We start from the raw sequence: 15,299 nt of genomic DNA, 5'->3' as shown, positions 1-15,299 counted from the left end.
ACAAAGAGCAAAGACCTGGGAATATAGAAACGTGGAGTCTCTTCCAGGGGCTGCAGCAAAATTATTGTGTAAGCCAAGGAAGCCATCATATCTATAGTCAAAATTAAGCCAGTCAGACTGGAATATGAAGCCTTGTTTTTAATGTCTCTAGTTCAGTGAAGTCCTAATCTGTGACAAAAGCCCCATGAAACTGTTGTGGGAATTAATCTAATAATAACAAAAGAAAACATTTAGAAATTATGCAAGTGGTTAGTTGTACTTGGTATAGAGAAGAGCTGTTGTTCTTCTAAGTCTAACCTATGTTTGTACTTTCCTCTTTATCATGTTGACGTTTGCAAGCAATAAAAGGGCATTATGTGCTGGTCACTGCATCTGCTTTTGAGATAAATCTATGTCAGCATTCCAAAAGGTCAAGGAACTCTTCCAAGGCAAACAAATTCTGGAGCAGTGATGCCAGATGGTGTGTATATAAAGTGGGAAACGAGTAAAGCAATTTACTGTATTCCTGTTCCAGGGAGAAGTATCACCCAGAAGGAGAGCGAAAGAGGTGAGAAACTACTGAGAAACTGCAGAGACAGTTTTATTCTCCTGTAATATGTTTCTTTTATATCTGAAAAGTCTAGGTACATAGAGGACTTGGAGTCCTTACGCAGGCAAAATTATTCCAAAAAGATAACAGGAATTTTCAACTAAAGAATGAGGGGTCAAATTAAGAACATGTATAAAGAATTATGCGTTCATTTATGAAACAGGTTCTAGATTTATCTATATGGCTCACTAATATGTAGTCTGTGTTTAAAGAAATTTTATAGTCTTACAGACAAAATATTTTTATATTTCATATTTGGCTGAACTCTACAAAAGAGGCAGAAAATAATGGATCAGATAATCTTAAGTATAAACTAGCATAGCCTCAATAAAGGCAAGTTATCAATGTAATTTATGCAGCTCAGACCACTATTAGCTCACTTGCAGCTTTATTGAATATGCAGTTTCCAAGTGTGCAGAACAACTCTGCAGGTTGCAGAACTAATCAATCATTTCCTAAAACCCAGTGAAGCAGAAGCAAGTCTCTTGGAAGCGTTCAAAGCTAAATTCAACTCAGTGGAAGAAATTTAGTCATTTTCTTAAATACTGAAAATTACAACATTTTCATAAATAGCCTGAACTATTAGTGGCTTTTATCACTCACCACCAAACCTCAAAAACATGTAGCAGAAGTATAAGTGTTCAGATAAAGCAAAGAGAAAGGGCGAATGTATGTCTTAATTTTTATTCATGCATCTCTGCTGACCAAATCTTATTTGCTTATCCATGTGGCTTTTCTAAAGCAGTCCTTCCTTTGAATGTGATGGCCTCTCCTAAAATTAAAGATTACAAATAAGGACTTCTCTCCATACAGGAAAAAGGACTGGACAGCAATGCTGAAGTTTGCTGTCACCCTCCTTGCTGTCATAACGTCATCTGCCGGCAAAAAATATGGATGTCTGGAAGAGGACACCCACAAACCGAAGCCAAGTCCTGAGCCAGAACTGCGTGCATGCACCCTGTACTCTCAATGTAAGAGCAGTTTAATTTTTGCTGAATATAGCCTAGAAGTACTACTTTGTACACATTAATTGTTATGGCAGTTCCATTAATTTCTCAGAAATATATAAGATACACTATAAATTACATTTCCCTCATTGGCATTTTGCTGCATGAAGATCAAGAGCAAGACTCTGGTTCTTAAAAAAGTCAGCTGCAAAACTCTCATTGGCTTCATTTATTGTCTTGAAAAAATTCTCATGCACTTTAGTTTCTTATAGCTCCATCTGCTTAAAAGAGTTTACAGCAAAGATTAATTTGGCTTATTGTGATTAAGTATAACAATTAATTAACTGTAGCAGGCATGAATTGGGAAAGGTTTAAATCAAAATCCTATAGCAAGCGGCATACGGTATTTCTAACATTCCTTCAATTCTTTTTTTTTTATATTTGGTAGCTTTCAAAGTTAGTATCCCTCAGGATATCACATCTGGCAGAACACTAGTGAAGTTCTTTGGGGTCTCTGGGAACACCTTGAGAAAGCACTGCTGATGCCAGTCCATCTCACTTAACGTTTACACTGCCATTTCCAAAACCAAAAATGTTAGCATTTTCTACTTAGTACTTAGAGGCTTTATCATGTTATGGACCAAAACTAATTTATCTTACATTTCTAATCTTCCAAACACAGTATTAAAGAAAACCCTTATTGAAAGATCTGTTTCATTCCTAACAGCTTCCTGTTGCAACGCTGACTTCACAGAGCAATTGGCTCATTCCCCAGTAATTAAAGTAAAGAACAGCTACTGGAACAGATGTGGGCAGCTCAGTGAATCGTAAGTCAGCTTTGATGTTGTCTGTGCCCTGCTTGAATAGCTCTGTGCTGTAGCAGCCACACAGGCAATGGTAACGCCCCAGGGAGTTGCTGAGGGACAGTCCCTAGGTGGTCCTAGAGATGATGCTACCCAGACTAGTTCCCATCATCTTTATACCTGGGCAACTTCTCCTCTCACAAAAGCCCATGAATTCCTAAGTACATACTGTCTGTGCAGAAGGATTTATGCCATTTTATCAAGACTTCTGTGTTTTTAAGTTTATTTTCCATATAGAACCAGATAAAGTAATGCAAAGCAGTCATTAACAACTACTGGCACTGCTGGGGCTCTTCAAAGCAGCCACCACACACCAGGGAGTGTGACCCCGAGTCAATACAGACCAAGCATCTTCCTTTGTTTAGAAAGCAGATCAACTAAATGAATACTTAGAATAAAAATTCTTGTAGTCCTGTGGGATTTGTAACCATGAAGAATCTCTTAATAACTAAGATTTTTAGTACCCTGTTAGATGTTAGAGCTGTGAAACATGGCAAGTTATAGAAATAAAAGAATGAAAGTACAAAACAATTAAGCAAAACCAGATGTGTAAAAGTAACAGCTATTGCCTGCCACTCCCCAAAGAGCAGCAGCAGTACTACGCATTTTTAAGTAACTTCAGCTGGGCTGTGGGAAAATCTAGACTAGTGAAACCCGAAAACCATGAGTCTGCAGTACAGAAGTTTTGTCCTATAGTTTAAAACTACATTTTCTTGTTGTGTGGAATCGTTCTCACCAGGAAAACTGAAGGCCTCAAAAGTTTACGGAAAGCTTTGGCAAATAGGGCTGAAATATGCATGGAAACATTTGTGCACTCTTTAGCTGGTTGTGGTAATTGCACAGTCAGAGTCAGTACACAATGCCAAAGGAATGAGTTTGGAACTTAGACATTAACAAGGCGAAAAGATTCTTTTCTATGTTTTTCTCCTACTCAGTAGTACTGCATCCACATCAAAGCAGGCCTAGAAAACTGAGCCTATAGCCTTGATGCTAAGAAACAGGCTTATTTGTGGCTTTTCTCACCCATCACAGCTGTGAAGATTTCATGAAGAAAATTGAGTGCTTTTACCGGTGTTCTCCACATGCTGCTCGCTGGATCCATCCCAACCACACTGCAGCTATTCGCTCTGTTCCATTGTGCCAGAGCTTTTGTGATGACTGGTAGGTTCAGCTTTTTACCCAAGTATTTTCATTCAGCTTTTACATGACTGTGCTACTCAGGTGTCAAGAAGGATGGGTGGATGAAGCACAGCAGCACGATTTGATGGGGTTGTACCACCTTGATGGCTTTTCTCCTATTTTTCCTGCTCATTTCTTGTTTGCTTCTCTACTTTTTGCTTTGCTACCACTGCCAAAATAATAGACACAGGCTGAATGCAGGATGGAGTCACTAAACTGCCAGAGTTTAGTGACTCAGGGACAGCACCGCCCTGTTCTCCCAAGGAAGCGGTGTGGTGGCATCAGAGCTGCCTGACGTGGCAGGGGAGCTCTCACCACATTGACAGGCTCTAGCAGCAGTGAAGGCCTGTCCCCTCCTCTGAAAAGTCCATTCCTGTGAGTATTTATGCATACAGCATTTTAAATCTAAATACTTGAGCATGATGGGATATGATACATTTCTTTTATATGTATAAAATGCACTATGAAATCACAAAAGCAGCCACATCCTGTATGTTTTCAATTAATTAATGTAATGCATTAGCTTAATTCCTTAATTCTTCCACACTTGGCCTTTTCTCTTCCCTTCCATCATCCCTCTAAAACCACTTCTAAGAGTCTGAGTCTCAGAGAAACTTGCAGCAGTAAGGCTAAAAATATTAATAGCAATGAGCAAGCATTTAATTTTGTTTCCCAAAATATAGCATCAAGGAATCACATTATTTTTTGAATGCAAGACATGTAGGACAAGCCTGCACCCATCTGTCCCTGGTCTTAGGTAGGAGCATTGTATCCAGGTGGGGTACTGAGAATTTTTCAGTCGTCCATATCCAGTATCTCTCTCTCCCTCCCTCTTATGAAATGTTGGATCTTAAATAATGTCATATAAATCTCAGTAGTGTATTAACCTTGTGTCTAGTACCTACAGTAACTTGTCTGGATGGTTAAACTGGTGTGAAGCGTAGCACAAACAGCACAGGCTGTGTTCATACTAGAGGATTGTAACTGCTAGCAACCCTTGATAGTAGTGAACTGTGAATGTTTGAATCCTCTAGGCTGCTCTGAAAATCACAGAAAACTGTTTTAATACTTCTAAAAACATTATAAATGAGCTTAACTTGGAAGCACAGAAAATACAGAACACACGGTAGCGCATGGTCAGGCTCCCCTGCACTGCTCTTCACAGTGCGTTCCCTAATGGTTGTGCAACTTGGATATCATTGACACATGGATCCATTTTCACCCTCATCTTCTCTCCAAGGGCAAAGTCATGTATGCAGTGCAGTATTTGGGTAGGGTTTGTCTCTAAATACGTTTTCATTGCTTTGTGCCAGAGAAGGAAACAAGAAGCTTAGCTTCCCTAGAGTTTCCTTTGGTGATGAATTTCATTTCTGCGTTAGGAAACATCACGGGCCTCAGGAACTGATTTATCCTGTGCAGTCTTCCTAACTACAGTTTTGGCAATCTCTTAAACTGAATCCAGGTTATTGAACTACTTGAAGATAAAGACTGAGACCTTGAATTTGCCTCAGTGCTCAGAATCTCAAAGCCCAGAATCAAGTATTCTGAAAATCTGAAAGCAAAAAGTGATAGAATACCAATATCTAAACCAAATGTATCATGAAATAAGTAGCACACAAAGGCATCACCAAATTGCTATATCCAGTGAAAGCATAAAGATGAAAGAAAACAGACCCTCTAAGTTTTATTTGGATCTATGAACTGGTTTAAGCAGCCTTTGTATATACCAGATACACAACGCATATCTGGTGGGTCAATATTACATAGCAAAACCTTCAGTGTCCACTGTGTCCGACCAGGACCCATGGGCAAACAGCATTTTTAACTTTCCTTGCTGGAAAGTGTGGGGGTGTGATTAAGAGCTGCTGCACAGGAAAAACTGACCCTTTTCCAGTATCAAGTCTCCTGGCAGAGAGTAGGCTCCACTCTAAACAAATACTCAACAATGATCTATTGCCTCTGTTGGCGTCATAGATGCCTGGCCTGAATCAAAAATGTAATGATGACCCATTAGCGTGCATCCTAGTCTGTGCGCCTGCCTAATGCCACTGTCAAAGCCATTCCCTCACCCTGCTTGAGACCTGAGGCTAGGAAAGAGCTTAGACAGAATTCCCACTCTTCTTGGTGATTTAAAATAACATTTTTGCATGTTCTATTCACTGGAATCCCCTTAGCGTGCTTTAGTGCTGCTAGTGATGTGACCTACTTTCTCTACAGGCTGTGAGTGTGCCTGCTGCAGACTGTATGTCTTTGTGGCTAGAAATGTGCAGAGGATTCTGAATGAGCAGTGACTTCATTTAAAAGAAATTCATCTGACTAGCTTGGGGCCTTCCTTTTCTTCCTATTGTCTTAGGATTCCTCGCTGCTACTAGTCCTAAAATGATTGCCTTTGAAAAAGCCCAGTGTACAAGCTATTTTCTGATCCACCTATGAGAGGGCTCTGTGCCCTTTAAAAGGCATATAGCTAATTATAAAAAGGTAGGGGGGAAGCTTTAAAATAAAAATATAGTCCATCGTGCATAGGAACCTAGTATGCTCAGGGAGGATCTTTAAAGCATTTATGTTTATGTTTCTCACACATTCTAATTAATGTTTTAAGAAACCACCTGTGAGTTTCTGGACAGCAGAAATCAGATTTTTCATAAGTCATGATTTTTAGCTTCATAATTAATTCCATTGGGATAAAGAAAAACTTCTAACAATAGAGTTACACCTTTCCACCTCCTTATATAACAAACCACAGTGTCAGGCAATAACTGCAATTAGGAGACATTTCATTTGACAGTTCAATAGATAATAGCGAATATAAATACTTCAATAAAAATATTTAATTCAACTTCTAGAGGAAACCAGATGCATGGCGTGAATGCCCCAGTTCACTAAAACTCTAAAATACATATTCATAATTTGAAAAGTATAACTGAAGGTAACACTAATTTCAAAATAAGTTCTGCCCTCTGCGAAGCCCTAAGGGCTGCTCATTCTTTCCCCTGCCCTGTCCCCACCTACGTGCCAGTGGTACTGTCTGACAGGGCTTGAAGCAGCCCTGGTCTGGGAACCCATCAGGCTGGAAAATACTTAGCCAAATAAAAAAGGAAACTGAAAAAAAGACAACTGTAGGAAGGGCACAACTGCTTCAAGGGGAAGCGCTAGTGCTAGGCAGCTCACAATAGGTAGGGGTCAACTTTGCTAGAAAGCAATTAATATAAGTGCATGCATCAAGTAAAGCACATGCCGACATGGCCTGAAGAACCAAAGGCTAATGGTTAAATCTAATGCTGGTATTTGGATAGTTCAGAGATGGCGATTAACAAGAAGTTTGCATTGATGCTCCCAGCTGGCATGCCCTCAAGCAGGCATTAGAGAAACAGCTGTCACCAAGGAGTTACCTCTGTGTGTCTTTCTCAGGGCACCCGCAGCAGCTAACAAACAACTGATTATTCTCATGGTCCCTAGTCCCAAATCCAGTCATGGTACAAAATGGTAGGATCGGCCTATTCATCTCACATTATATTAATTTATCAAGTTGCAGCCTGTATTTCCAGCAGACCCCCGACATTTGACAGCAGATCTGTGGATGAACACATTTAAGAACATGTTTCTCCTGCCGCAGACCTGTTTAGTTCAAGCCCTGATTACTCTCCATCTGTTACTGCTCTTTCTCCCTCCAAAAAGCCCAGAAAACCTATGTGAAGGTTCTGCAGATGTGCGTGCTCGTACCTCTCTGCATGTGCAAATGTCCTGCAATGTCTAGTTCTGGGGCGTCCGTGACCACATGCCAACATCATATTTCATTTTAAAAAGTACGTCTGCAGCTCTCATGTTACCAAAGTAGCTTGGGAACATGACCCTGAAGATTAAAAAATACAAACAGAAAATATATCCAAAGGTATTAATTATAAATATCATGCTGAACTACACTAACTTTTTGAAGGCTGCACCTGTGGTTTGAGGACTCTCAGACACTGGTGTGAATCGTCCACCTAAAGCCATTGAGACTAAATTTAAGTAGATGTTAACTGATGTGCAGAAAGTGATTCTTAAGAAAGGTAAGAGCCAAAAAGTAGAACATAAAATGAAATGGAATGAAGGAAATTATGTAGGATAATGGTTAGGCATGAGATCTCTCCTCACACAGAGCAGCCAGTTGCAGACCATACTTGGTTCAGGCCATTTCTAGGCTTTTCTTTTTACATTAACCCTTACAAGTTAAAAATAACTCAAAATTTAAGATTTTGGACCCTATACTCCACAAGACTGTTCTCTTTCCTCCTTCCCTTCAAGTTTAACTTCTCTGTAAACTTCATTCTGAGGCTGACAGCCTATTACTTACATGATTTTGTTCTTTGTGGATTTTCCTTATTTTAGTGCACATTCCCCCCTCAGGAAATATCATTCTTCTTTTCCCATGTTAGTTCATAAATAGAAACTTTCCTCACATCTCCCTCAAATGACAGTTCGCTCACTGTGTACCTGTGCTCTGTCACAATATTGAACATGAGCATCCCTGAAACTCCCTCCCACGCAGGATTTTCTCCACTCAGTAACATCAACAAAACTAACCAAGCAGAAAACATCGTATGAATCAGTGTTGCTCCTCAGAACATGAGCCCTTTACCAAAGCCTGTAAATATAAAATGCAGTGGGTGAACTGTTTAGTTTTCATGGGGATTTAAGTCTTCCTGGCCAGCTCAGAGTTTATGTACACGTCAAGCTAAGATAATGTGCGCATTTCATGAAAATCTGTTGCTAAGCTGCGCTGTGCAACCATGCCACGTTACCAGCACAGCACACGTAGATGCTTTGAGTTGAATCTGAGTCCACTGGAAAAAAAACTGAGAGAAATAACCATATCTACCATGATAATCTCCATGAAGGTATGAAGCCTGCAAAGATGATTCCATCTGTGTTCGTAACTGGCTGACGGACTGGGAATGGGATGAAAGTGGAGAAAACCACTGTAAGGATAAATGTATTCCATACAGTAAGGTAAGAAAACCTGAACAACTGGAGCAGAAAAAATGGCATTAGGGGTTCTTGTTTTTTTTCCTGAACATGTGGGTGTAAAATGCAACAGGCGACTTATGCCATGCCTACATCAGACCTTTCAATTATATAAATTTTAAAACATTTATATTTATGTAGATTGCCTACTCTAAGTAAATATGCTTTTATATAATCCCTATCCATACCACTTGTGAAACAAAAGTTCAAGCAGCACTGATATTTTAGCCACATTGGGATTTAGAAGGTAAAAGATAAATGAACTTTGGGCATATAGCAGAGGCATAGAGATGCATTTTATAAGGTTTGTTACATAATGTGGGACTTTAAACATCTCTCTCTCTTTAAATTGGGACCTAAGTTCCCATACCGCTAAGGAATTTTTCAAGTTTTCTTGCCTATTGGGCATCTTTGTCCTTTTCTCTATTTTACCTTGTTATGTTCAAGTCCTCCATCTTCCAAATCCCCAACTCTCCCTTTTGCTCTCTGTAGACCTATGATATCTCTGATGTGTGTTCTTCATTGTGTCTGCCAATGGCTCACTTTGTTCTGTGTAACTCCAATGGTTAGAGAGCAGCACCAACAAGCTTTCTGAGAGCTCATCCCATCTTTCTGGGAAGGTTTAACGGTTGGGGTAACTAATTTTATGAACAAAAGTGTGTAAAGTGAGTAAAGTGGCAAGGCTATAGAAGCAGGATTGCCTTCTACCTGATTCACAGACCTTTCAAGAGCCAAGTAGGACTTTTTCTAGTCACTCAAATAAGTTTAGCATCAGGGCAATATGATACAGCCCAAAACTGCTACAGTTATTTGGATATATTTAACAGATGCACTTCACTGAGTCTATGAAAACTGTCCAAATGGTCCAATTTGCAGAAATAAACAAAATTTAAATGTAGTGCTTAGGGACTGGTAGTAAGGCTTGCAGAGATCCCAGATTCATCGTTTTGAATTCAGTTCAAGTGCCTGTACTTCCAGAAGTCTGTTCAGCAACTGATATAAGTGGAAGTCATAGTCCAGTTAGTGCAGGATTGCTGCCTGCCTTGCAAAAGTGACACTAATCAGCAGGCTCAGGCCGGTGGCCAAGAAACAAATGGGCTGCGGAAACTGAGAGCTTAGTTTCCCAGATGTGCTAAATCATCAGTAGTTCCAGATGAAGTGAAAAATGAAATGATAATCTCCGTAAATAATCTCCAGTCCCTGTTCAAACTGTCCCTGATTCAGAGATAGGAGTTTTTAACCTCGAATTCCCTTGTACTTATTTCTTAAAGAAAATATACCATCTGCAGGGAAAAATATGCAGCAAATCCAGAGGTCTTATCACTTGAAGTCAGGCACAGCCATTCCTAAACTAAGTGGAACCACACCCTAAACTGCCCATGTTTTTCACCAAAAATAGGCTTGTGTGGCGAAAAAAAAAAAAATGAAGTTTCTTCAGAGAAATTGAAATAAACACTTTTCCCATAGGAAAAGTATATGATATACAAACATCAGACTTGCTTGGTTTGGACTCATATGGAGGAGCGATTAGTAGCTCTACGTCTGCCATGTGCAAGTGGCTGTAAGGTCATAAGGACTATTTGGAACAAACGCTGAATATGGAGCAAATGCTGAATATTAAGAATGCACAGTGGACCACAGCCAGCTTTAGCCTGGCTGAAATGAGGCACATTTTGTCATTGTTCTCCCCGTGGAGCGCTCCCCAAGCAATGTTAATGCCCAGACTAGAACATTTCCCAAGAAGCTGAAGAATCAGAATCCTTTGCGGTAATTAAGGGACGTTTGGAAAGTGGGCTGTATGCACTGTTTGTTTGTGGCAGTGTTCTGACTGTGCTTTGATCTTTAAGCATAGTTAGTATTACCAATTTAGCCAGTAGAAGAGCATGAATACAGGTTACAGAAGCAGTGGGATGCAAGAAGAGGATTTCTCTTGAGCCATCCTCTTGCATACAGACCTAAGAAAACCAACACGAAAGCTTTTAATACTTTCTAGAATTATTAGCTAAAAATAGGTAGAAATACAGGAACTGTATAGGAGCTAGAAGAAGATATCTAATACTGCTTAAAACCACAGGAATAGTGGGAAAGAAACAGCTTAGATCTGCCGGCCTCCAGAACACAAAGAGGGAACTGGATGCAGGAACCTTTCTGACTCAGTGCTCTAGCCAAACTCCACACTCATCCTCCAGCAGCTGCAGCATCCATGGAGCAAGCCCTAACTAGAGACACTGCAAATGGAAAAGCTGTTCTACAGACTACAGAGTCTTTTGGGTTATTTGGAACAGACTCTGTATTATTCACAAAGGATAGATTTCTAACGCAAGAGCAATGATTATTATTTCTTCTCAGCTGCCTCTCTGCACAGTATAGGTCAACACTGTTTGCATGTGGGGAGACAGAGAGACATCTCATAAGAACTTGTTGTAGAAAATAGGTTGAGCAAAGGAAGGTGCAGGAGTAGAGATGCCCAGTCCTAATTCCACACAGTAGACTTAAATCTGTAATATTTTTTTTGCACACAGAGCAGCTTCCATACAGAAATCTCCCAACCACAAAGGCAGGGCACCTTCTCTGAGATTCACAGTGTCAGATCTTTATATGAGCTGGTGATGACAGTAAACCAGCACGCCATGCAGAAACTACAGCACTAAGAGAAACACTGTAGGATTAAAGAATCAGCGGCATGTGCAAGGACTATTTGTACTGTTACAAATGAAATACAGCTTCCTTCAGAGAGATACTGGTGACATGGTCAAGGTGAATCAGTCAGCACTGGAGCCTATCACTCCTGCTGTTTCAGTCATTGACACTCCCGCTCTGTAATTCTCAAGGTTTCTACTCCTGCATCACTCCCATCCTCAACTTCATTTTTAGCTTTGTCTCTGGGATTACCTAAAGCTTCTTTTACAGAAACAGAAAAGATTGAACTTCAACCACAAACACATGGGAGAAATGCAGGCAAGGTTAAGTGGCTGGACACGGTAACTCCTAAGCTAACACTCTCCAGGCAAACTCAGACTGGGCAGACAGAAGGTTGTCACAGTGTGAGCTTGGCAAACAAGAAGTATCTTTGCTGTGTGGTTGTACAGGTCCTGTGACAGAGAGGCCTTAGAAGATAATGTAGTATCAAGACTAGAACAGCTTTGCTTGCAGAGTATGCAAGAAACTGCAGTTTACAGTTTCTTGAGCCAGAAAGGCCGTTGCACTGCTGGACACAGCACTTTGGAAGCCTGAAGAAAATCCATTTGCTTCAAGCAGTTTTTCGGTTATGACCCTTCTCTGTCTGTGAAGTCCTGCCCGGTGATGATGTACGTTGCAGCAGGCACAGAGAGATCCCACGGAGCCGTGACTCCACTGGGCTGTCTCTAGCCTGCAGATATAAAGATTAATGTATTCAAAGCACTCAGCCTGGCGCTTTCAGCACTACTCAGATCTTGAGACATGCCAGAGTGTCCTGACATGCTAGAAGCTGTGCGGGCTCTCACACAGCTCTGGTCTGGCAGTCCCAGGGCAGAAACAAAGGGCTGCCTGTTGATCACCTTGCACTTTGTGTGATCACTTGCTCTCACAACAGGCAAATCTCTTTTGCCAGTGGTGGGGCTGGATAAAATTTTAAGATGTCTCAAAAGTGACGAAGCATGGCATACAGCAGGACAGCGAATCACTGTAGACTCCTTGTTTATAATCTACTACCTATTTTTTAAAGGTGATAATTGATTTTAACTCAGTTATTTTTAAATGTAATTCATGCATTTCTTATTTGACACACAGATGTATGCAAATGGGACTGACATGTGCCGGAATATGTGGGGGGACTCATTTAAAGTGAGCAAATCCTCCTGCCTCTGCTTACAAATGAACGAGAAGGACAAGGTGGCAATCAAGTATCTCCTCGCTGGAAGCTCGGAGGAAAGCTCCAGCAGCAGCTCCAGCAGCAGCTCCAGCAGCAGCTCCAGCAGCAGCTCCAGCAGCGGCTCCAGCAGTGGCAGCAGCAGCGAGGAGTGGGCCTGCCAAAAGAAACTCCGAAAGTTTGAGAAACTTAAGAGAGAGAAAGGGAAACAGACAAGATAAATGCTAGTAGATGTATGTCAGGATAAGAGAAATCACCCTAGAGGCTGGGCTTAGGGCATCAAGGCAGCCTGCTTTATCCCTTACTTCCTAGAACATAATAAATCAATAGCTGGTTATATTACCCTTTCTCTGATGTTTTTGTATCTGCATCACAAAGCTCGCGGACAGGTTAGCACAGGTGTAATCTTGTGACTTGAACTGAACAGCTAGAAGCCTGAAGGTAACATCTAGGGGTTGACTTCCAAAGACTGAGAGGCACAGGCAGCTCCTGTTGACTTAAGGTGGAACGGAGAGAACTCGAGACCTGTGAGAGGCCATGCCAGTAATGCCCCAAATCTTCAACCCAAACCCTTCACTAGCACAGGCACACGGCGCTCCTGCCACGAGCTCCTCTGCACTCAGCTCTGCTCAGGTAAAGAAGAAATGTTGCTTGGCAGAAGCAGGTCAGTGAGCCTGGCTACTAACCACTGAAAATGTATTTATGTTGCATCCCAAAAACACACTCGCAAAACCAGGGATTGTGATGTACTAGATAAATCCCTGGATACATATATTGGCAGCGTGTGGTATGCACAGTCTGCTGCACTGGGCTTTTACCTTAAAGAACAGCGGTATCAAGTCTCCTACGATATGAATTTGAAGCATAATTTTGAGTGCAATTAATCACTGAATGATTCCAAACAGAAAGATCTCTGACAAACTGAAGTGTCAGGGAGGGCCCCAGTCAGGTTTCTCACATGAGTAATTCTGTTTCCCAGCACTGCTGTTACTGTCAAAGCAAAACCAAAATCTGCACAGTTCCAGAGGGACACAACAGGCAAGGAGGAATGAAATCCTGCTTTCTGTTATGCATCCTTACTCACTCTGACATCGCTGTAGAGGGGACAGGCCTGTGCCGTTCTGTACTGCCTTTCACACTGGTATCACCAGGGAAACCATGAGAAGGATTTAACTTGGGGGGTCAGGTTATCAAATTGTGAAAATCAGCATCATCTCAGTGTTTGCTCTGGAGCTGGGCAACTTACAAAATTTAAGGACCTGGCCCACTTAGAAAATTTAAGGACCTGGCCCACAGCTAAAACAATGACTTGGCACATCCTGTTAAACCAGGAGAATCTTAAAAATCTAGCACACTTTCTTCACTGGGCTGTTTATTTATGTGAGTGGTTTCACACAGCTGCAACAGTGATGTTAGACCCATTAGGTCATGCTCTGCTTCCAACCAGCTTCTCAGTATATTTAACAACGGACGAATTCCTACCAGCACTGAATTGTTTTTAGAGCGACACTTTGCCACATCTGTGTTTTGTGCTAACTCAGTTTGTTGGTTCTACTGTTTGAAAAGAGCAAGAAGCTCTGACAGATCTTTTTCGTCCTATTTCACTAACTCCGTTCTTTCCTGTCCTTTACTGCACCTGAATCATGGCAGAAATCTAACTGCTTTTTACTTTGCTGTGCTTAGAATTCAAGAATTAATTATCCTGTCTCACTGCCAGAACACCAACACTTTCTGCATCGCCACAGCCAAAGATTTCCTTCACTTTCTTTGTTACTGTATTGCACAATTGTTTCTCCCTGTGTATCTGCTGTTTTTCTTCCCATTCCACTTTATTCTCCTTTCTCTGCCTAAATTACTCTTGAAACCACTCTCAACAAACAATTCTTCCATGCTCAGTTTCAGGATGACCCATGAGACTGGTTATTACGTGCTCTTGAACAGCACTGGATCCTACAGCAGCTAAGGGACCAAGACCCTTACTTATTTCCTATTCTTAACTTTCTCACTGACTCACAATGTACCTTAAGCAAACCGTTTAACTCTTTTGTGGCTCCAATAATTTCACAGAGCTGCCATATTTCCTCTAGGTCATCTATTTTCTAAGCCGAAGGTCAACAACTACTCAATTGTCTCTAGCACAGAAATTGTCCCATACCTCTTGGTCATTCTTTCATTGATCCAGTACCTGAAGGGGCTACAGGAAAGCTGGGGAGGGACTGTTTACAAAGGCATGGGGTGATAGGACGAGGGGCAATGGGTATAAACTGGAGAGGGGCAGATTTAGACTAGACAGCAGGAGGAATTTCTTCACCATGAGAGTGACTGCCCCATCCCTGGAGGTGTCCAAGGCCAGGTTGGATGGGCCTTGGGCAGCCTGATCCAGTGGGAGGTGTTCGTGCCCATTGCAGGAGGGGTGGAATTAGATGATCTTTAATGTCCCTTCCAACCCAAACTATTCTATGATTCTATGTTGAATTCAAATACAAGTTATCGTGCAGAAAGACTTTCAGTCTTGATTTAAAACTCAGAAAAATGGGGAATTGTCTGATGCACCTGATATTTTGTTTCCTCAGTGTTAAATATTATCCCTAATTTAACATATATTGTTTCAGCTTCCAGTCATCATTTTTTGCCAAATCCTGTTGTATTACACAGTTATTCAGTGTTCAGCAGTGCTCTTCTGCTCAGCGGTGCACACACTGGACCAAATTGTTTCTTAGTAATTAGCTTTATCTTAGCTTTATTTAGTTTACGTATGTCATTAGAATACATTCCCTCTCTCCTTAAATCACACTTATGGTCCTTTTCTGTACCTTCTGCAGTCCTCCCTAGACTGAACAAATCAAAGCTATACTCCATGGCAGAGA

The 15,299-nt window shown here is 41.2% G+C and overlaps 1 protein-coding gene across 1 annotated transcript; it reads left to right on the top strand.

The window, feature by feature from the left end:
• Positions 1 to 433: 433 nt before the first annotated feature.
• Positions 434 to 12,759, top strand: LOC138723235 (riboflavin-binding protein-like). Its single transcript, XM_069862164.1, has 6 exons — positions 434 to 547; positions 1,403 to 1,560; positions 2,264 to 2,363; positions 3,432 to 3,560; positions 8,456 to 8,567; positions 12,354 to 12,759. Exons 2-6 carry the CDS (start codon positions 1,422 to 1,424, stop codon positions 12,651 to 12,653), a joined length of 780 nt encoding a protein of 259 aa, XP_069718265.1. The 5' UTR covers positions 434 to 547; positions 1,403 to 1,421; the 3' UTR covers positions 12,654 to 12,759.
• Positions 12,760 to 15,299: the final 2,540 nt, after the last annotated feature.

This window comes from Phaenicophaeus curvirostris, chromosome 8 (genome assembly GCF_032191515.1).
Source record: "Phaenicophaeus curvirostris isolate KB17595 chromosome 8, BPBGC_Pcur_1.0, whole genome shotgun sequence".
NCBI lineage: Eukaryota > Metazoa > Chordata > Aves > Cuculiformes > Cuculidae > Phaenicophaeus > Phaenicophaeus curvirostris.
This window is presented reverse-complemented; position numbering and strand designations above follow the sequence as displayed.